Here is a 22,469-nt window from a genome sequence, read left to right as displayed (position 1 = left end):
CTTTTATATTATTATATTGTGCTATTCAGTTTTTTACCTTTTTCAGTTAATAGCATATAATGATGCTTTCCCCATGTCATTATTTTTCAAAAAAACCTATTATATAATATCCTTTATAGAAACTGTATTATTTTAACTACTTTATTAAACAGTTTTTCAGATTTTTGATACTTTAAATGGTATTGCTATAAATCTGTATTTGCATAAATTTTTGCATGTCATTTTATTAGGGTAAATTCCTAGAAATAAAAATACTGAGTCAGAGTATTGAAAAATATATATATATATATACATTTCTTATTTATACATTTTTACATTAGCCCCCAGAAATATTATACTGTTTACATTTCGCTAGGTGAAAAATATTTTATTTTGTAGCTTTTCTTTTTATTAATTTTTATCGAGGTAATATTAATTTATAGCACTATATGTTTTAGGGTTGTAAGTTTATACCTCTCCAAATATAACTTACAGCACATCCACTACCAAAAATCTTTCACCATAATCCGCTGAGCACCATTCTCCTTTTGTTCCCAACCTGCATCTTCTGCTTCTAAAAGCTTCAGTTCTACAGTCAGTTTTTTTCTGATTTTTTTTGACTTGGTTTTGTCGGTTCCTTTGTGTTTTTTGTATTTCACATGCAAGTAAAACCATCTGGTATTTGTCTTTTTCCTTCTGACTTATTTTACTAAGCATAATCCCTTCCAGTTCTGTCTACCCACGTTGTCTCAAATGGCAAGATTTCATCTTTTTTGGTAGCTAAGTGGTATTCCATTGTGTATATATGCCACATCTTCTTTATCCACTCATCTGCTATTGGGCATGAAGGTTATTTCCATAGCTTGGCTATCGTAAATAGTGCTAAATAGGGGTTCATATATTCCTTCAAATTAGTGTTTCTGTATTCTTGAATTAGATACTTACAAGAAGGGTTGCTGGATCGTATGATCAATATATTCTGATAATCAGTGAATTTCAGAAATTTTTCATGTTTATTAGTGTTTTCAATTTTTCTTCTGTGAATCAGTTTTTCATTCTTTTGCTTATTTGGAGTTCTTTTATTCATATGCATCCTTATTTGTTAATTGTGTTAATTTTTGTCAGCTACATACACAAGTACTTTTTCACTGTCACAAAAGGTATTTTCTTAGTATTCAGTCCTCATCTGTGTCATTTGACTCTCTTAATTGTTTATTCAACTTGTCAAAAGCCAAGGAAAAGACAGTTTAGTGACATTATATTTCCTATTTGTGTTTCTTCTTCAAACTTCTTAATTTATATGCAGGCTTTTCTCTTTCTAGCAAACCCTTAATTGTGGATCCTCAATTCAATTAAACAAGCATTTACAAACATTTATGTGTGACAGAGTATTGTAATATTAAGACTCAGACTACCCAAAGCCTTTCAGGAAACAGACTTGTACTCCACTGCTAACATAATATTATAGGGTCTATGCCAGAGGTATGGATAGAGTACGTGGGAGCATAGGAGGGAGAAGAGATCATTTTGTTTAGTGGAGGATTAACAGGGACTATCAAGATAGCAAAAGGAAGTTTCAAAATGATAGCAATTGGCAGAAGCCAAGGAGAAAAAGTGAATCATGTTTGTGGTTTATCTGCTGGAGTATGTGTATAGATTACTTTGGAGGATGGTGCTAGAAGGTGAAGCTGGGAATAAAGTTAGGGTCAGGTTGTGATGTACCCTAGAAACTGTGCTGAGGAATTTGGACTTTATCCTGTAGATAGTAATATTGAGTCTTTTAAGAATGAGGAACCTTTTAAAAGTTATATATAACTATATATGTGTATGTATTTTTATAGTTTAACAATTTCCTGTGATCTGCAGCTGTAACTTCAAAAATACAGACTCAGTACATATTTAAAGTGTATATATAATTATATGTAACTATCATTATATATAACTTAATATGTATACATTTTAAAGTATTGATACATGTATGCTTTAAATATGTAACCTATAGTTTATGGTCTAGACTAGAGAGAGATTAAAGGCAGGAAGACCAATAAGAGGCTGTTATCAGATGAGATAAATAGGACAATACCAATGAAGTGTAGATGAGGGAATGCACTTTATGAGTATCTTCAACTAGGATTTAGGGACTAAGGGGATAAAGGGAAAGTGAGTAAGGAAAGGGTTAAAAATGGTCTTATTTCTCAACCCAAATGCCCAAAAATAGATGACTGGATCAAAATGTGATGTGTATATATACACAGTGGAATACTATTTAGCAGTCAAAAAAAGATAAACCCATGCCATTCACAGCAACTTGGATGGAGCTGGAAGGGATTATGCTCAGTGAAATAAATCAGAAGGAAAAAGAAACCATATTGGATGGTTTCTCTTACAGAAGGAATATAGGGGAACCTAATAAGGGATCAGGAAAAAAAAATAAAATTAACAGGCATCTGTATATTAGAGACATTATGCAGGGGAGGGGGAGGAGAGGCATCAGAACAGGAGAGGGAGAGCACAAGGGACTGTGGTGATGGTGCATGGGTGAATTAATGGTGGGAATTCTTCAGGGACTACACCTGAGAGGAGAAAGCAAAAATTGTACAAAAATGAACAAAATGATGTAAAATATAGATAAATAAATATATTTTTTTAAAAAATGATCTTGTTTCTATGGCTGTCATTTGCAGGAAAAACATAGCAGGAGCATTTTAAGTAGGGGATGGGAAGGAGAGAAGATGACTTTGGTTTCAAACAAGTCAAACTTGTATTACTGCTTGTATTACCTGGGGAACATCTTGATGGACACATTGGTTGACTGTTGGAAATACAGATCTGAAGCTTAAAGAAAAAAAAGTTGGAGATGTGAATTTGAGAGCCATTAACATTAAGTAATACTTGAAGCTTCTGCTGAATGTAGGAAATTGCCCTGGAGCAGATAAAGAGGATTGCTGGGGAAAATGAGGTTTCTGGGAGGCTTCAGATTGATTAGACTTATCAGGAAGATAAGAAGAGAGATAGGGGAGATTAATATGGCAGAAGGCAGGTCTAATGTCAACACCCAGAGAGAAAAAGGGTAAGGACTGGATAGAGGCTATTGGTAATTATTAGTGACTCTTGAGAGGAATGTGTAACTTTGACCTTTATATCATTTTAAGAAAATGTTTTGTATTTTTCACTTTGTTTACAATAAACATTATAGTCTTCACATAATGTCTCTTGAAAAGGCTTTTAGTTAAGGTTCTAAATTATGTTTTCCAAAAGTAGCTTTTATTTTGTCTTTGTTTATTTTTAATGTAAAAATTAATCTTACTTCAAGTAAAAAGTCTCTGTGGAGTGGTATTAGAAAGCTATAACTTGGTGTAAGAATATTTTTTTCTTAAACAAGTTTATTATTAAAAGATAATTTTTTCTTTTACGCATATGAATTATTATTAAAGCAAATATACTGTGTGCTTACCCTTAATTTAAAGTTGAAAGATGATGTTTTCACTTACAAATTTTTACATTGATGTAGTTTAGTTTAACGTATTTTCTTTTGTCATAAACTCATAGATTGGGTTGTTGGTTTTTTGTTGTTGGTTTTTTCATTTTGAGCTACTGGAAATTTAGTTCTCTCAATTACAGATTTTGTTGCCCAATTGCTGATTAAACAGGACCATAATATTTTGTAGAAATGAAATTTGAACTGGAGTTGGAAGACTCATCTTTCAAATTTAAGAAGATCTGAAAGGATAGCTTTAAGAACTTGCTGTTTAGTTTTAGTTGTATAAGTGATATGTGAATATTTTTCTTTTTTGAAGAAAAATTGAATTATATTACAGATAATAAATGGATATTTAAAAATATTGAATAGGGCCTCCCCTGTGGTGCAGCAGATTGAGTGTGCCACTCTATGAGGCTGTCCATGGCCTCTGCAGTGTGGGTTCGGTTCCTGGCCCGGCCAGGGAGAAACCCACATGGAGCGGCAGACCTCTCCTGCCTCGCTCACTGCTCCCCTCAGCAGTGTCTTTGGTCTGTCTGCCTGTTCTGCTCCCCACTCTGTCTCTGGTGAATTCTCTTACCCTTCCGCTCCTCTGACCTGTTCCCTAGTTCTTGTATAAATAAATCAATCTTAAAAAAAATGATTTATATAAAAATAAAAATATTGAATTATATTGCAGATGATTTGCTAATTCTGACCACTAACAACCTCCATTCCCCTTCCCAGAAGTAATAACTGTTTCAATATGGGCTTAATTTTTTGTATTAAGCACTTCTATTTGTGAGGAATAGTTAGTACAAAAACTCAATTTGATACCTAGGAACCATGTACAAAATGATAGGAAATTGTAAAATTAAGTCTTTAAGAGTCTTTTACTATATGATATATTGTTTTAAGGTATAGCGTCTTTCCTTAAAAAGAAAAACTTTCCAATGAGGATCCTGTAGTATTAACATTAAAAAAATGTATTTTACCTCCTAAACCTCCTAATGTGTATTTTCTAGTTAATTTAGTTTTCAGGGAAATCTAGGCTCAAACTACTAAAAGGGTGAATATCCTAAAATATGGTGAAAGCTTTTTTCTTTCCTTTCCCCTTGGTACAGAATGAAATTAGGATATTAGAGATCTAAAATCCAGTTATGACTTTCACTAACTGTGTGACCTTAAATAAGCCACTTTACCTCCTTAGGCCTGGCTCATCTATAAGATAAAGCTAGGTTTAAGATAACTTCTTTTCCAACTCTGAATTGTCATTTTTGCTAGCATTTAACTTTAAAAAAGTCAAACCTACTCTTGGGCCTCCCCGGTGGCGCAGTGGTTGAGCCCTGGATTGCGAAGCTGCCTACAGCCTCTGCAGTGTGGGTTCGATCCCCAGCTGCTCCCTGGCCACCAGACCTCTCCTGCCACCCGCTGCTCCCCTCAGCAGTGTACTTCGGTCCTTCTGCCTGCTCTGCTCCCTGCTCTGGCTCTGGTGAATTCTCTCACCATCCCCACACTTCTGACTGTACCCAGTGCTTGTATAAATAAATAAATAAATCATTAAAAAAAAAAAAGTCAAACCTATTCTTTAAAAATTGCCTAAGACTACACTTTGGTATCTGTTTGCATAGAAACTATATCAGTTATCTATTGGTACATTATAAGCCATCCCACTGTTTAGTGGCTTCATTCAACAATCATATTATTTGCTCAAGATCCTACGAGATGTCATTTTGGGCCAGGCTCAACCTAATGGTTCGTCTTGCAGTTACCTGAAAGACTGATCTAACTCATATTGCCTGGTGGCTAGTACTATTATCTCAACCTCCTTCTCCAGGATTCCAGGAGAGTAAGCTCTATGCACAGGTGTTTATTAAGCCTCTGCTTACATCACATTTGCTAGTATTTCACTGGCAAAAGAAAATGATGTGCTTAAACTCAAGTCAGTGCTGGAGGGAACCTCACAATATCATAAACCAAGAAAACATGATTTATTGGAAACCATTAATATCCTAGTCTGGTTTGCCACAGAGATCAAAGTGTATCCAACTAAATCCCAGACACTAAGGTGTGAAAGTGTTACCATTGACTGAATTACTATTGTTGACTCTCTGGTCCTATTTCATCTTGAATAGTCAGTCACACTTATCACTGCTTTTAGCTACCCTTTCAGCAATTTCTACTAGTATTCAAGTGAGAACAGGACTAAGAAGATGAAATTTCTAAGCTATATTGTATCTAAAAATAAGACCCAAATACAACATAGTATTTACAGATGGCAAGAAAATGATGCTTAGATGCAATGCTGGAAAGCTCAGAATACTCCTTTTTTTTCACCTATGGATCAACAAAGTTGGTTTCTGTGCCCACATTTCCTTCATTTATTTTTGTGTTTTCCTGTGTCACTTTAAGAAACTAATATAGCATATGGTGTTGGTATGAGTGTACACATTGGGTCTAAACTCTTTTTGAGTTTGTCAGGATAGAAAGGAAATGAAATAGTACCTTCACAAGGATTGAGTAACTTGTTACTGGGTGTGAATTTTTTTTTTTTTTTTTTTTTGAGGTTAATGACTTCACGGCTAGTGAAATAATGAGTTGACTTCATTTAAAATAGCAAACACTAAACTAAAACAACCTTTGGGACCTTTAGAGGCACAGAATCGATTTTTAAAGATCATTAGAGCTAAAAGTTGTTTTTAATCAGAGGAGATGTAGAGTTTAAATAAATCACCCAAAATCACACCGCTTGTAAATAGTAGAATTGGCACTAGACTATGGAGTTCGTGTCTGTGTGAAGGAACATGGACCAGAGTTTCAAGATTTGACTTTAACACTTGTCAGAGGACAGGTTTTTAAATGTCTTTCAGCTTTCTTCATCTATAAGATGGTGATTATATATCCTTTGCCCGCAAGATTGTTACACAGAAAATATGCAAAAGTGTGTACAGCTGGTTTAGATGTTTAGTAAATGTTGGCCTAGTTTAGTGCTCTTCATACTGTATCGGGCTGGCTGCCCCTTATGATTAATACCTGCCATCTGATCAGTTTAAGGAGAGCTCAGAACAACAAATAAGAGAATTTTTTGATTTATTTGTATTTCAGGAAGTTGTCCTCCATATTTCCTTCCAGTTTATCCTCCCACCTTGCTCTCTTTCATTTATTCAGTTTCTTCCTTTCACCCTTTCTCTCCCTCCTCCTTACCCTCTCTACCCAGTTTTATTTCCTAGGAATGAGGACTTACTTCTTTTCCATTTATATTGCCTAATAAAGTACTGAACACATTATAGGTATTTTAATACCTAATGACTTCAAGTGTTTTTCTTCATTTTCCTTGGTGGTTTTTATGTACATTTCTCAGACTTCTTGGCATCGTCTGCTTTTCCTTGCTTCTTCAGGCTAACTAGTCTCATTCAACTAAATCTTTGCATTTCAAAACTGACATCTCAAAAGGAACTTGATAAGAATAAAAGCTGGCCATAAAAGTATAGCTTTTTTGCAATTTAAAATGGATTCTTATGCAACTAGACACAGAAGGGTTTGTCTTTCAGAAGACCAGAATCATTCAAATCTTTCAGAACAATGAGTACTTTGGATTGTGCGATATGAACTAGGAGGAGAGAATACTTGCTTCTAGGATTTATTTATGAACTAAGAAAGGATTCTCTTATGTGAAGGCACTTGTGGCAAAGAAGTATTTCCAGTGCTCTGAGTTGTGAGTGATAAATAGAACAGGTAGATTACTACTGTAGTTTTTAGAATTTTGGTTAAATAGACTTTGGTTAGGGGAATCTGGAAATCAAATCATTTAAGACATTATGATTATTTGTTGAACGAGTTAATGAATATCTGAGACAACAGCCAAAAAAGATCTCTTTTTAAGTTGGGGCTTACATTAGTGATATTTGTATAATTTACATATATACAAATGTGTGCATGCACATTTATATTATAAACTATATAAAACAAGAAATCCTGGAAGTAGTAGAATAAGGGTCATCACCTGAAGTCTACCAGTGAGTTTCTGGATGGTGAGTAAACTCTCTGAAAATTATATGCTAGGTCATATTTTTTTTATTTTTCTGGGGAGAGGACACAAAGATACATAGATACTAAGATTCTTAAAGGGGGAGGTGAGTGTTTCTCAAAACATAAGGCTTATAATTTGATGTCTGGAAGTGTAATACACCTGTTCTTCCCCTTATTAATCAGCAGAGCTTTGACTACTCAGCAATATTCCTTTTTTTTTTTAAAGATTTATTTATGCATACAAGAACTGGGGTGTCGGGGGTGGGGGTGGGGTGGGTGAGGCCAGAGGTGTCGGGAGGGTGAGAGGGGAGAGGATTCACCAGAGATAGAGTGGGGAACAGAACAGGCAGAGTGACTCAAATACACTGCTGAGGGGAGCAGCAAGTGAGGCAGGAGAGGTCTGCTGCGCCATGTGGGTAGCTCCCTGGCCAGGGTTCGAACTCATGCTGCAATGGCTGCGGATAGCTTCATAGGTTGCATCTTAACCCTTGTGCCACAAGGGAGGCCCAGCAATATTCCTTTTCTTTGAAGAATGCCATAAAGATTTTTATTGGAATTGCACTGAATCTGTAAATTGCTTTGGATAGGATGGCCATTTTGATAATGTTGATAATTCCAATCCATGAGCAGGGAATGTCTTTCTCTTTGTGTCTTCTATTTCTTTTAACAATGTTTTATAATTTTCCTTGTATAGGTCCTTCACTTCCTTTGTTAGATTTATTCCCGGTCATTTAATTTTTTTTGGCACAATTGTAAATGGAATAGTTTTCTTAATTTCCTCCTTTTCAGGCTGATTGTTTGCATATAGGAAGGCAGCTGATTTTTGTGAATTGATTTTGTAACCTGTCATTTTATTGAAGTGGTTTATTTTAATTGGTTTTCCTGTGGAATTTTAAGGGTTCTTTATATTATCATATCTGCAAATAATGATATCTTCTTTCTTATTTTGTATTCCTTTTATGTCTTTTTCTTGCTTAATTGTTCTAGCTAGGCCATCTAGTATTATATTGAATAGTAATGGTGAGAGTGGACATCCGTGTCTTGTACTGTTTCTTAGTAGAAAGGCTTTCATTTTCTCACCATTGAGAATGAGGTTAACTGTGAGTTTATCCTATGTGACTTTTATTTTGTTACGATGTATTCTTTTTATTCAAAGGTTTTCAAGAACTTTCATCATAAAAGGATGTTGAACTCTCTCGGCATATGTTGATAAAATCAATGTCATTTATCTTTGTTGAGTGGTAAATTATGTAGATTGATTTTTAGATATTGAACTATCCTTGTGTCCCTGGTATAAATCCTACTTGTCCATGTTGCATAATCCTTTTAATGCATTGTTGGATTTTGTTTGATAAGATTTTATTGAGAATTTTAACATCTATGTTTTTAAGTTGGGGCTTGCATTAGTGACATTTGTATATTTTACATATATACAAATATGTGCATGCACATTTATATTATAAACTATGTATAAAACAAGAAATCCTGGAAGTAGTAGACTAAGGGTCATCACCTGAAGTCTGTGTGATGTTGGTGTTAAGAGTGATATTGACCTCATAAAATGTATTTGGAAATATTCCTTCGCAGTTTTTTGAAAGAATTTGAGCAGGATTGGTATTAGTTCATCTTTGAATGTTTGGTAGAACTCGCTTATGAAACCATCTGGTCCTGTGCCTTTGTTTTTTTGGGAAGAGTTTTGATTATTGTTCCAATTTTGATTCTTGTAATTGGTTTCTTCGGGTTTTCCATTTCTTCCTTATTCAGCCTTGGGTGATTGTATAATTCTAATAATTTTTCCATCTCATCTGGATTATTGAACTTGTTTGCATATAAATGTTCATAGTACCTGCTTGTTAACTTCTGGATTTCTGCTGTGTCGTAATTTTTCCTCTTTCATTTATGTTCCTATTTATTTGAGTTTTCTCCCTCTTTGTGAACCTAGCTAGAGGTTTGCCTATTTTGTTTATTGTTTTAAAGAACAAGCTTTTGGTCTCATTGATCTTTTGGGCTATCTTTTTGACTTCTGTTCATTGTATTTCTGCTTTAATTTTTATTATTTCCTCCTTTCTACTGGCTTTTGGTTTTTTTGGTTATTCTAGTTTCTCAAGATGAGAGATTACGTTGTTTCTTTGAGTTATTTCTTGATGTGAGCCTACATTGTTAGATGCTTTCCTCCTCCTATTACTTTTTCTGTGTCCCATATGTTCTGGAAGGTTGTGTCCTCAATATCATTTGTCTCAAGGAATTTTTTGATTTCTTCTTTGAGTTCCTCATTAATCCAGTGGCTTTTCAGTAGTATGTTTTTCAGTCTCCATGTATTGGAGGATTTGTTTACTTGCTTTTTGTAGTTGATTTCTAGTTTGATAACTTTATTGTCAGAGAAGGTACTTAGTCTGATTTCAATCTTCATGGACATATGTCTTGTGACCCAGTATGTGGTCAGTAGTAGAGAAGGATCCATGTGTACTTGAGAAAAATGTGTACTCAGTTTTCTGGTGTGGGGTTTTTTTTGTTTGTTTGTTTGTTTTTTAGTTTAGTACCCTATAAATGTCTGTTAGGCTCATGTGGTCTAGATCATAGTTTCAGGCAATTGTGTGCTTGTGTTTTTTCTGTTGTCACTGCTGTTGAAATCTCCTACCACCTATGTGTTTTTTCCATTGTCTGTTTTCAGATTTGATAGTAATTGTTTAATGTATTTTTAAAAAGATTTATTTACTTATGCATACAAGAACTGGGGTACAGGCCAGAGATTGAGGGGGTGAGAGGATTCACCAGAAACAGAGTGGGAAGCAGAACAGGAAGATACTAAAATACACTGCTGAGGGGAGCAGTGGGCGAGACAGGAGAGGTCTGCTGTACCATGTGGGTCATGTCCCAGGCTGGGGATCAAACTCTAGCTTCATAGTGCTGCGTCTTAACCCCTTGCACCACCAGGGAGGCCCCAATTCTCTAATGTATTTTGGTGCTCCCTCATATGGTGAGTATATATTGATGAGTGTTATGTCTTCCTACTTGTCCCCTTAATTATCTCTGTCTCTTGTTAAGTCTAAATCTGATATAAATATAGTATTCACTATCTTCTTTTGGATTCCATTTGCTTGTAGAATTGCTTTCTAATCCTTTACCTGGAGTCTGTTGTTTATCTTTGCAACATAGGTGTGTTCCCTGGAGGCAGCGGAAGGTTGGATTCTGTTTCCTACTCCAACATAATACTTCTGTTTTTATGTGTCTTTTTATTGGTGTACTCAGAATAGTCCATTGACATTTAGAATGATTATTGATATGTAGAAGTCTGTTACTGCCATTTTGTTCCTAGTTTTGTGGTTCTATTTAGTTCTGTGTTCAATTCTTCATGTTCATTGCTCTCTTTGGTTTAAATCCTATAGCTCCTTTTAAAATTTCTTCGGAGGAGAGAGGCGAGTTTAATTTGGTTATAAATTCCCAAAGATTTTATTTGTCTGAGAACGTCCTTATTTCTCACTCATTTAAGGAGAGTGTTGCAGGATAAAGTAATCTTTCTGGCATTTTTTTTTTTTTTTATCTTGGGGTATTTTGAATAGGTCACTCCATTCTTTTCATGCCCATAGTGTTTCTTCAAAGAAATCTAATGTTAGCCTGATCAGCGTTCCTTAACAGATTATCCATTTTTTCCCCCTTGTCAACTTCATTATTTTTCTTTGTCTTGGACTCTTGGAAGCTTTATTGCTGTGTCTTGCTGTAGATCTCCTTTTATTTAGGTGTTTTGGTATCTGCTTAGCTTCCTGCATTTCTGTGTCCATTTTCTTCTTCAAGTTTGAAAAATGTTCTTCAATTATTTCCTTAGTTTTTCAGCTCCCTTCTCTCTTCTCCTTCTCAGATTACTATGATTCTTTTATTTCCTTTCCTCGTGATCTCAGATAATTCTTAAAGTGGTCTTCATTCTTTTTCCTTGTATCTCTCTTGTTCTATCTTGATTCTTTTCATATCTGCATCTTTGAAATTATTGATTCATTCTTCCATTTAGACTTTTTCCATGGCTTTCTCCAGAATTTTTTATATCCTCCATTGCTCTTTTTACATCTTACAGGTCCATTATTAAAGTTTTGATCTTAATCTTCTGTTTACTGATTGTGTTTCTGATAGCATTCTTTACCTTTTCTGAGTTTTCTCATACCTGTTTTTCTGAGTTTTCTTTGTATCGTTCTGATTCTTTGATTTTCTTAATATGGCAGTTTTGAATTCTTTATCTGATAGGAAGAAAAGCTGCTCTGTGTCTGTGTTTTTAGGTTCTGTTGGGGTAGAGTCTCTGTCCCACTACTCAGGGCACTCACCAGATGGTCTGTAAAATAGCTGGGCCCTTCCCTGGAGCGATCCTTGCATGCAGCAATGTAACTGGGCTTCTCCAATTTATAAATTTTTTCATTTTACATGTCTTAAGCTTTATATGTTGATAGATGCAGTTTCTATAGTTCTTATTTGGGTTGTATTTTAATACAGCTCCTGTTGTAATGAAAATGTATGTATATCTCTGTATTTTAATGTTTTCTTTAAAATTACACATATTGGGCCTCCTTGGTGGTGCAAGGGGTTAAGACACAACCTAAGAAGCTGTCCACAGCTACTTAAAATGAGTTTGATCCCCGGCCAGCCAGGGAGCTAACCCACATGGTGCAGCAGACCTCTCCTGTCTCTCCCACTGCTCCCCTCAGCAGTGTATTTCAGTCAGTCTGCCTGTTCTGTTCCCCTCTCTGTCTGTGGTGAATCCTCTTCCCCCACCCCACACCTCTGGCCTGTACCCCAGTCCTTGTATGCATAAATAAATAAATCTTAAAAAAAAAAATAAAATTACACACATTTAGGTAATCTTTGTAATTTGAGTTCTAAGTAATGAACAGGAAGATAATTTTATCAAGAATTTTAATATGGTTAAGGTTTTAAAATAACAGCTTTATTGAGGTGCAATTTACATACCCTTCATAGAGCACTTTGCAGTGATTATTACAGAGTTGTGAACCATCACCATTGTCTATTTCCATTTAAAAATGTAAAGATGGGCCTCCCTTGTGGTGCAGGGGTTTGAGAACAGCGCTGTGAGGCTGTCCGTGGCCTTTGTGGTGTGGGTTCGATCCCCAGCCGGCCAGGGAGATATCTACATGGCACGGCAAATCTCTCCTGTCTTGCCTGCTGCTCCCCTCAGCAGTGTATTTTGGTATATCTGCCTGTTCTGCTCCCCACTCTCTCTGGTGGGTCTTCTCACCCCCCACAACTCTGGCCTATACCCCACTTCTTTAAAAAAAAAACTGAAAAAAAAAATTTAAAGATAGCTTTGTTTTTCTTGTCTGCCTTTCCTTTCCATTTGATAGACAAGTGGAAAAGGACTTACCTTGATAGGAAACTTTCTTTACTTTTTTCTTAATGTTTTTAAACATTGAACTATAAGATTAAGGTTGGTTATAAATAAAAGGGAAAAGTATAATTAGGGCACTTAATGAGAATTCTTGTTTGATAAAATAAAGTTGTTTTGATATGTATTCTTTGTTGAAGCTTTTGTGTAGAATCTTGGATTAATTTGTCAGTCATATGCAAAACTGTGTCTACTTCTTAAAACTTGAATTGAGGAAGGAAATGCTTTATACCAACATGGCAAGTACTTCATTATAATAAGAACATTTCTGTTCCTTCCTCTCTACTTTGTTCATTGTACTGTATCTCTGAGAGATGGAAACTCTTCAGAGAACTGCCTTGATTTTTTTTTTTCATATGCATTGAAGCAACATAAACAGCATTTGCAGTGTTTTGATAAAAGCAAACTGAAATAAAATAGTTGTTTTAATAGCCCATAATTTTCAGGTCAGTTTTCAATATTATTAGTGATACCTCCTGTTTTACTTTTTCTCTTAACTAGAACCCATGAACTCTTAAATGCAAATATCTACTCCGAACATATGATTTATTCATAGTCTTAAGGAACTGTAAGGGTTAGTTTGCATTATCATTGTACATTGCTTTTGACACTGAATATACTTTGAATGAAAATGTGAATCTGGATAAGTATTTTAAAAATGCGTTTTCATTTAAACTGACTTTTTGTCTAATCTCCTGATTCAGAATCATCCAGAGAAGATTCTCCCAAGGCACAAGGGGAAATGAGTCTGTCATTCTTTAGAATATAGAAAAATGGTTATAAAAGCAGATTTTTTTAATGTCAGCAGCTACAAATTATTTTAAATATTTTCTACAGTGTATTAAAACAGTGCCTTGATTTTACAAAATATGTTTCTTCATATTGTTTTATTTATTTCCTTTAGGAAAAGTAGCCATTAAAAAAGAAGACTTGTGTAACCACAGTGGCAAAGAAACTTGGTTTTCACTACAGCCTGTTGATTGCAATTCAGAGGTTCAGGTAAATATTAAGTTTTAAGTAATATTAGCGATTATCACACACAGAAAACGGGTGAAAGCAAAATAACTATACTAATTCAGATAGCTAGAGCTTATTACATCTTTTTTAAAATTTTGACATTAAATATTATAGAACTTTGGATAATACATAGCTGGAACAAAAAGTCTTTGCTACATAAATTTAACAATAATTATGTATGTATGAACACATATATGAGCTTGGGAGGGTATATTTATTAGAGGGCACTTTTTTTCCCTTTTTTGCTTGAATTGTAGTAGCAAATTATTACTTGCTTTTTAAAGTGGGGACAAGGCTTTAAAGGAAAAAATATATTTTATTAATTCTTATTTTGGAGAAGACTCCCTAGAGTCCTGTGATTTCATCTGTTCTGATCAGGATACTCTGTTTACTCTCTAATAAACTAGACTTGGAAAAGATTATTCATTCGAACCATGCCTGAACCCACCACTGCAGAGCCTTCATTCCCACACCCACCCTTCCTGTTGTTCACCTTTCTTTTTTTTAAAAGGATATCATTATTCTTTATAAAGCTCTTCTTTCCACTTGCCCAAATAACAGTTCTTACAGATTCTGTGTGTGACTGAAGATGTATGTTTAACCATGTAGCTTAAGTTTCTATTTGTTTCTGAAAAGTCTGATTTGCTCTTAGAAATTGTTATTTCAATCCAAAGGGAATCCTCTTTTTATAACCTTTTTTTAATTTATAAAATAGGGTAAGGATTGTAAAACCATTTCTCGAGGGCACAACTGCAAGTAGAATTCTTCCTCTCTAAATGAAATTGTAATTTGCCAGCGTGACTCAAACAGAAGTTTAAGACGAGAAAAAGTGCACACACGCCCACTGATATTTGCAAAACGAGTTCCTGTGACTCTATTTCCTCATAACCTCTCAAGCATTCTCTTTGATAAATTCTCCAAGGCCCATTTTAATGTACAAAATATAATTGAAACTTTTCCTATTTTACTCATTCTAACCTATTTTATATGTTCTTACCATTTGGTGATAACTGTTATTCAGAGCTCAGTTATACAGTGTGGTAAATGATCTGATCAGAGGTATTTTGATGAAGTAGAAAGAGTTTTAAACTAGAAGTTAGAAAATTTAGATCCTAGTTTTCATATATTACTTTACTGACCTTGAATTTGATTACTACAAAATGGAAATAAAAATTGCCTTGTTTGACTCGAAGCATTGTGAGAATTTAGTGAAATACCTTTAAGGGTACTTTGAAAGCTGAAATACTGTACAAATGTAAAATATTGCCTGTTAGGCAACCGTTTCCCTGATAAGCCTTTACCAAAAGGAAGATACAAAAATTTTAAAGTACCAGATTTTCTTTTTAATAGTTTAAATAAAAAGCAAGTTAAAAATAGACTTTGAGAATTTGGCCTAAAATGAAATTTAAGGATTTTTAAAAATGAAGTTTATTAAGTCCTTTCTTTTCTTATGGTCAATGTAAATTTGCTAATAGGGGCCCAGCTCTTATATAGTAAAAATCTATATAGAATATTTTTTATATAATTCTTAGAGATGGTATTAGATATCAGTATTGGGTAATATACTTTTATTTAATGATATTTTTAAACATCTCTAAACATGATCATTCTGGAAACAGGATTTACTTATATATATGTCAGCTTTTAATTTTTTTTGCTATGATTTTATTTTCATGACCATGATTTATTGACCTTTACAGCTGTTTTGTCTTAAGTGATCTTCATTAATTAGTAAGTTCTACTCATTATTTAAAATAAATTTTAGAAGAAAAAATTTAGGGAATGGGACAGATATATGGTACCATTGAGAATATTGTTGTTTGGACCCAGAACTGATCTAGGAATATTAAATTAATGTTGTAAGTCTAAGAAAGATGGAAAAGCAGCTCATGGTTCATACAAATCTTATTTTATTAATGAATTTGTTGACTTGCATCAATTTTATAAAAATATGATCCATTGATAGAACCATAGAAGAAAGTTGTGAGACAGAGTTGTGCAGGAACTCATCCTTTAGTAATTTCTTTTAGTAATCACAACAGTATATACCAAACACAGTACTAAGTGCTTATTATACACAATCTCATTTAGTCTTCAGAACAGCATTAGGAAGTACGTAGTGTTACCTCCGTTTTACAAATGAGGAAAATGGACTCATAGAAGTTAATGATATATCCAAAGTAACAGAACTACTTAATGATGGAATCATGATGCCAGTAGAGGTCTGGTCTGATTCTATAGCTCATAATAACCACAGTGCTTTACTGCATTTCACTTTTCTGTACTGTTGGTCATAAATAGGCTCCAAAGAAGGTTATTAGGAGAATCACTTAGGGAACATTTCAATATAAGGGACAGAAGTCTATTCAAATTGCCTCAAATAAATAGGGAGGGGGCATTAGAAAGTTCTAGGCATTATCTTGGAGTGTTTAATTCCAGGAAGTTCAGTATAGTCAGTGAGAGAAAGTTGGCAGGCATTTGTGGAGAAGTTCGTCTTAAGTAGAGGTCAGGTTCTTACTGTAACAGATTAGACACAGTTAATACAATCAAAATTATATTTGAAAAGACTTTAATTTCTCATAAAGTTCTTTAAAGTATTGGGTGTGTGATTTGTTTTTAGTTGACTACTATATTAAATAATTGACTTGCCTTTGAGGCCATTGTGAACAAAAAATACCTACTTTATTTTCAAAATATAGTCTTCCACTCTGCAGAAATAGATACCACTAGAGACATGTAGGAGCTGAGTCTCACAGATTCATTTATCTTTCTCATTTTAATAACTATTCGCTTTGTAAAGTGAAAGGGAAAGAATCAAATTTTATTTAACGATGAGATCCTGTTGTATTCTTTTTGTATGTCTTATGAGACAAGTATCTCTATTTCTTGCCTCTCTCTGTAAATCCACTGTGATCTCTTATTGATAGCTTGAAAAATGTCACATTAGCCTTTGCATATACATGACAGATTGTCCCCTCACTCTAAGATCTGACTCAGTCTCTGCCCCAAGTTAGAGAATTTGGCCAAACTTGAGTCATTATGTCCACTGTAGACTAATTGATAGGATTGTGAATAAAATCACTGTAGATAGCTAGCTCATTTCTAGTCTTTGTGAAGTCATGTTCCTGAAGAAGTGGGTTTGCATAGAAGAAATGACTGGTATTTCTACTTCACAGGAGATGTTTGACGTCCTAGCTCTACCACTTATTGGTATTATACCCAAACTAGTTGCTGAACTTTTATTATCTCAGGAACTACATCTATGAAATGAAAACTTAGCTAAATAGGATATCTCTTTATTTCTGAAGTTCTAGGGAAATAACATGCAGAATATAATTAAACCCTCAAATTGAAAGATTCTAAATAGTAAAACGGATCTTACACCAAAAGAGTCAAAAAGTTGCTAAGAACTCTTAACTTCTTACCGTGAAGGATTTCCCAGATTCTTTTGTCTTAAGTCACATTTACTGTTTTCAGTTTTCAAATGTCAAGGTATTATTAGTAATATTTCATAAATTCTTGAAATACTTGCTTTTTCTAATTTTTCTTTACTTGCTTTTTCTTATTTTTGACTGTTTTGTAGGTTTTCATCCTGGGTTGAACCATTTTTTTCTCAACCCACTCTAATCTCTTTAGACCCTGTCATGGGTCAGGAGAACACAATTATCTCAAATGTTACCCATTACACTGTTTCATTAGTCTAATGGTTATTTTTCAGTCCCCATTACTTTTTTGTAGCTTTTTAGACTGTAAACCACTCCCATCCCTAGTTTCTGGTTCTCATTATTATCCTACTTCACTTGCTGTTCTTTCTTCATATTCTTTGCCATGTAAAGGCGTCTCTTTATATAAATTCTCTTTTAGTGGCCGTGCTGTTAGCTATTTGATTCTGGAACTCACTACGAACTATTTATTTTTTCCTCTATTTATTGGATGCTATGATAAAGAGAACGCCTTTTTTAAAGACTGTTCAAACCAAATCTCATTAGAAGAAGTTGGTGTTCTCATTAATTAAGGGTGTTTGTCTCACACAACTTGTACAGGCAGTAAATCCAGATGCACTGTCAGTCACATCCTTCTGATGTAATTACTTAGTTAATAAGTCTTTACCAACAAGCTTATCTTGAATTTCTGGGTCAAGTTATTGATTGTTTCATAGGTTTTTTTTTTTTTTTTGGTATTTAAATTTTTCATATTTATTTAAATATGATAGTGATTATAGCTAATAATACATGCATAGTTTTTTCATTAGAAAATTTTTTGTTTTCATTTTTCTTTATTGAGGTAACATTGTTCTACAACACTGTGTATGATTTAGGTGAATAGGTTCACACCTCACATGTATGTTTCTACACCACCCTCACCATCAAAGCATCCATAGTCCATTGGACCTTAGGCCATTGGACCCCCCCCCACCTTTGTAACTACTCTCAACCCTTCCTCCTCTACTACTACCCTCAGTTCTATACTCATATTTCTAGTGTTTGTTTTACATTAGTTGATTACTTTTTCCCCTCTGTATTCTACATCTGAGTAAAATCATCCAGTATTTGTATTTCTCCTTCTTTCTTTCTTCACTTAGCACAATCCCCTCCGATTCCATCCATGCTGCCACAAGTCATAAGGGTTCATTTTTTTTAAATAGCTGAGGAGTAGTCCACTGTGCATATATACCACATCTTTTTAATCCACTGCTGTGTCAGTGGGCATTTTGGTTGTTTCCATAACTTAGCTATTGTAAATATGCTGCAGTGGACATAGGAGTGTGTGTATCCCTTTGAATTAATAATTTTGTATTATTTGGATAGATACTTAGGAGTAAAATTGCTGTTCGATGGTAAATCTATTTTAATATTTGGAGGAACCTCCATACTCTTTTCTGTAAGAGATGGACCAGTCTGCATTCCCATTAACATTGCTCCTTTTTCTCTATACACCCTTTCCAACATTTATTTCTGTTTCTGCTTTTTGTTTTACCTCACTGAAGTAAGGTGGTATTTCATCGTGGTTTTGATTTGCATTCCCCTGAAGATAAATGATGTTGAACATTTTTCATGTGCCTATTTGTCATCTGTCTTCTGTGGAGAAGTGTCTTTTTTAGCTCTTCTACCCATTTTTTGACTGGATTCTTTGTTTTCTTTTGGTTGAGTATTATGAATTCTTTGTAGATCTTAAATATTTACCTTTGTCTGATATATAATGTATGAATACTTTTATTTTAATAATAGTTCTTTTGCTGTACAGAAACTTTTTAGCTTGATTTAGTCCCATTCATTTGTTTTCATTTTTGTTTTCCTTGCTGTTGGAGTCAAGTTCCCAAAGACATCCCTAAAGCCAGTGTTTTAGAGTGTTTTACCTATGTTTTCCTCTATATATATTATGGTTTTCAGTCTTACCAAGAGGCCTTTTAAATATGTTTTGAGTTAACTTTTGTGTATGGTGTGAGAGTGGTTAGTTTCATTTTTCTGCATGTAGTTCTCCAGTTTTCCCAGCCATATTTTTTTTCACATTACTAAGATAAAGTGTAAAGGTTTTTTTCATTGTTGCGGGTTGAGTTTTAAAAACTTTATTCTTAATGGAATAACAAAGAAATGAACATTTCTATATCATAATGAGTACTTCTTTAAGGAGAAAACAAATCTGTCCATAATTAAGAGATATTAAGTAAATGTTAATTTTGTGTTTCATCTGACAGTCAAATGATTACAGATTTACTGGTATAAATGAAAACACTCATCAGAAATCTAGAAGTTGGAATTTCTTCCCTCTCATATGAAGAAAACTTTGCACCAGTTGAAACAGACTGAGTCTTTTTTGTGGAATGGTTATTAAATTTAGTATTTTGTGATTAAAATTAATAAAATGTCTAGACTTGAGGCTTTTTAAGTGTATGCATTGTGTTTTGCCTCCATACCTATATTCATCTGAGTTTGCCAAGCTGTATGTATGAAAAAATTTACATGACATCTTTGTATGGCACCAAGAATATACATAAGATTAAAATGATCAGATTTTCTGCAAAAATTTTCAAATAACTGAAATAAAGTTAGCATATAAAATATTAAATCTTCAGACAGTACCAGAATATGTTCCCAAATTTGCCTACAATTAATGTGAAGTAATTACATATGTCAGCTTCACATAATCAAATTGTGGAATGTGTAGACTATACCATGTGAGAATTTGGTTTATTTTTAAAACAGCTAATGCGGTGTTGGATACCTAACTTTACAACATTTTCTTAAGTGTGTAAAAGATAGGCTTTTTGTCTTATAGGAAGTTGAATCATAAGAAAGCAGTTGTGGAACAAATCACATCATGTTTATCATTAAACATAGTTACTTCTCTGAGTGTTATTGTTAACTTTTCTTTAGGTTTCTTTGTTTTTTTTTCTTTTAATGTTGCTTTTAGAGTTTTCTCTGTCTTCTGTTTTAAGCTGTTATACTATGGCTTGCCTATGTATGGTTTTCTTTTTATTTCTTCTAGTTGAGTGTTTAAAGGTTTTCTAAGTCTACCTCTGTTTTTCATCAGTTTGGAAAATTCCAGGCATTTATCTCTTCTATTCTTTACTTGTCTTTCTTTCTCCTCTCTTCTGGGACTTTAAGTACGTGAATAGACTATTTTACTGTCTCATGCTCTCTGTTATTTCATTGTGGATATTTTCTACTGAGTAATTTAGCTCCCATTTCACTAATCCTCTTTTTAGCTGTAGTCAATCTGCTATTAAACACATCTTCATTTTGGTTATTTTATTCTAATTTTTTCATTTGATTCTTTTTTTGTTTGTTTCCCAATTATTTGCTAGGTTTTTTGTTTTCTGTCTCAATTTATCTAAATAGCTGTTTTAATTTCTGTCAGTTCTAATTCCAACATCTGCGTCCCCTATAAATCCTCTGTTTTTGTCAACTTTGTATGTGTTTGGTCTTCTGTCATGCTTCATTTTTGATGGATTGCTGAACATTGAAATATGAAATATTTTAGAAATTGAGTTTCTGGCTATTTTTTCCTTCCTCCAGAGAGGATTTATTTTTGCTTTTGGCATGTGGTTAGGCTAGAGGCTGACATCTTAATCCAGATAGGAATTTGACTGATTCCAGGCTAGGTTTCATTCTTTGTAAAGGCTGTTCTATGAAGTTCATTCTTACTCCTCAGGCATAATTCTATACGTGTTCGAACAGAAAGCCTAAATTTTACCAGGACCATTCTGCCTCTGAGCTCTGGGCTCTAGTTTTTATCTGCCTAGTGTGGAAAGCTTAGATTAAGTTTCTCAGTCTCTGAGACCAGTGCTGAAGTTAGGCAGTCCTTTTCAATCAACAAGCTTCTCCAGATGTCCCACCAGCAAGTTCTACCTACATTGATTGGCCAGAACTGTAGCATATGAGTATCCTTAGGCACCTATCCCTTACCTCAAGGAAGACTAGGAAATATTTTGCTGAGCTCTTAACTGCCCTCTCCAAAAACAAAAACAAAACAATAAAAGTTGTTTTGCAACAATTCAAATCTATAAAATGTTGACAGATAAAAGTAAAACTGAACTTTTGTGTGGATAATCAGTAATGCTGAATAATTTTTCTAAAATGTTTGCAGATATGATTCTCAAACTAAAAAGCAGCTTCAAATAATTTTTAAAACTTTTGTTCATTCTTCTTTACTGAAAGCAGTACACATAGTAGTAGAAACTTTAAAAATATAGATGAGCAAGAAGAAAAACTGAAATCCTACCAACCAAAGGTAACTTCTATGTTTGGTAGACACATATATACACAAGCAAGTGTATATAGTGTGTATGTTTTATTTTTACAAATTAACATTATCTCCCAAACCCTATTTTGTACCTTGTTTCTTTTACTAAGTATCATGTACATCTTTCCGTGTTAAAGTATATAATGATAGTGTTTTTCAGTTTAGAGACTATAGTTTCCTTAATTTAACTGATAATGTGTTTTAATTTTTGTGTTTCACTCTAATAGTATGTGTCTTGTGACTACCCGCTCTGTCCCCACTCTTTTCTTTACCTGGTTAATTCACAATTACATGATTGTTGACTAATACTAAAGGAATGTTCTGTTAAACAGTCAGTGGGAGTAATGAACATATTAGGTAGGCTCTGACTCAACAATAATGATTCCTAGTAGAATTCCATTAAATGTCCTTTTTATTTCTAGGTTTGACTTGATGCAGTGCTATGATTTTTAGTTGCGAATCAATTGTTAGAAAGTTTTTTTTCTATTTTAATGTTTTTATTGTTTTAGAATAGAGTAGATCCTAGACATTTCCTGAGGGACAATTGGAAGTGCCTTGTTAGCATGCAATTTCTACCATAAAATGTATATATGTTAAAATAGTAAAACTGCTTTGATGCAGTTGTCTAGGTTCACTCACTAGACAAGGGAAACACATGTGCTGACATAACAAACATGATTCAAAATTTTAGTACAGTGAAAGTCAAATGACCACATGTCATGGATCTTCAAAGTCACTCTTGAATAATAGGGGCTATGAATATTAAATACAGAACTAACAAAAGACCATATTATAAATTATATATGGGTTTATAAATATTTGTCCTTAGGTTTTTAGTGGAAGACTTGCTTAATTTAGTTC

The 22,469-nt window shown here is 33.9% G+C and overlaps 1 protein-coding gene across 2 annotated transcripts in view; it reads left to right on the top strand.

Annotated features, from left to right (window-relative positions):
* Positions 1 to 22,469, top strand: part of RASA2 (RAS p21 protein activator 2) — a 117,335-nt gene that overhangs the window by 30,394 nt on the left and 64,472 nt on the right. For both annotated transcript variants that reach the window (XM_037525867.2, XM_037525868.2), the window contains exon 4: positions 13,753 to 13,847. In XM_037525867.2, coding sequence (XP_037381764.1) covers positions 13,753 to 13,847 — 95 coding nt within the window. The remainder of the gene's footprint in view (positions 1 to 13,752; positions 13,848 to 22,469) is intronic.

Source organism: Talpa occidentalis, unplaced genomic scaffold, assembly GCF_014898055.3.
Source record: "Talpa occidentalis isolate TD23 unplaced genomic scaffold, MPIMG_talOcc4v2.1 talOcc4.4, whole genome shotgun sequence".
Lineage (NCBI taxonomy): Eukaryota > Metazoa > Chordata > Mammalia > Eulipotyphla > Talpidae > Talpa > Talpa occidentalis.
Note: the sequence above shows the minus strand (reverse complement) of the source record. Positions and strands in the feature narration are given on the sequence as shown.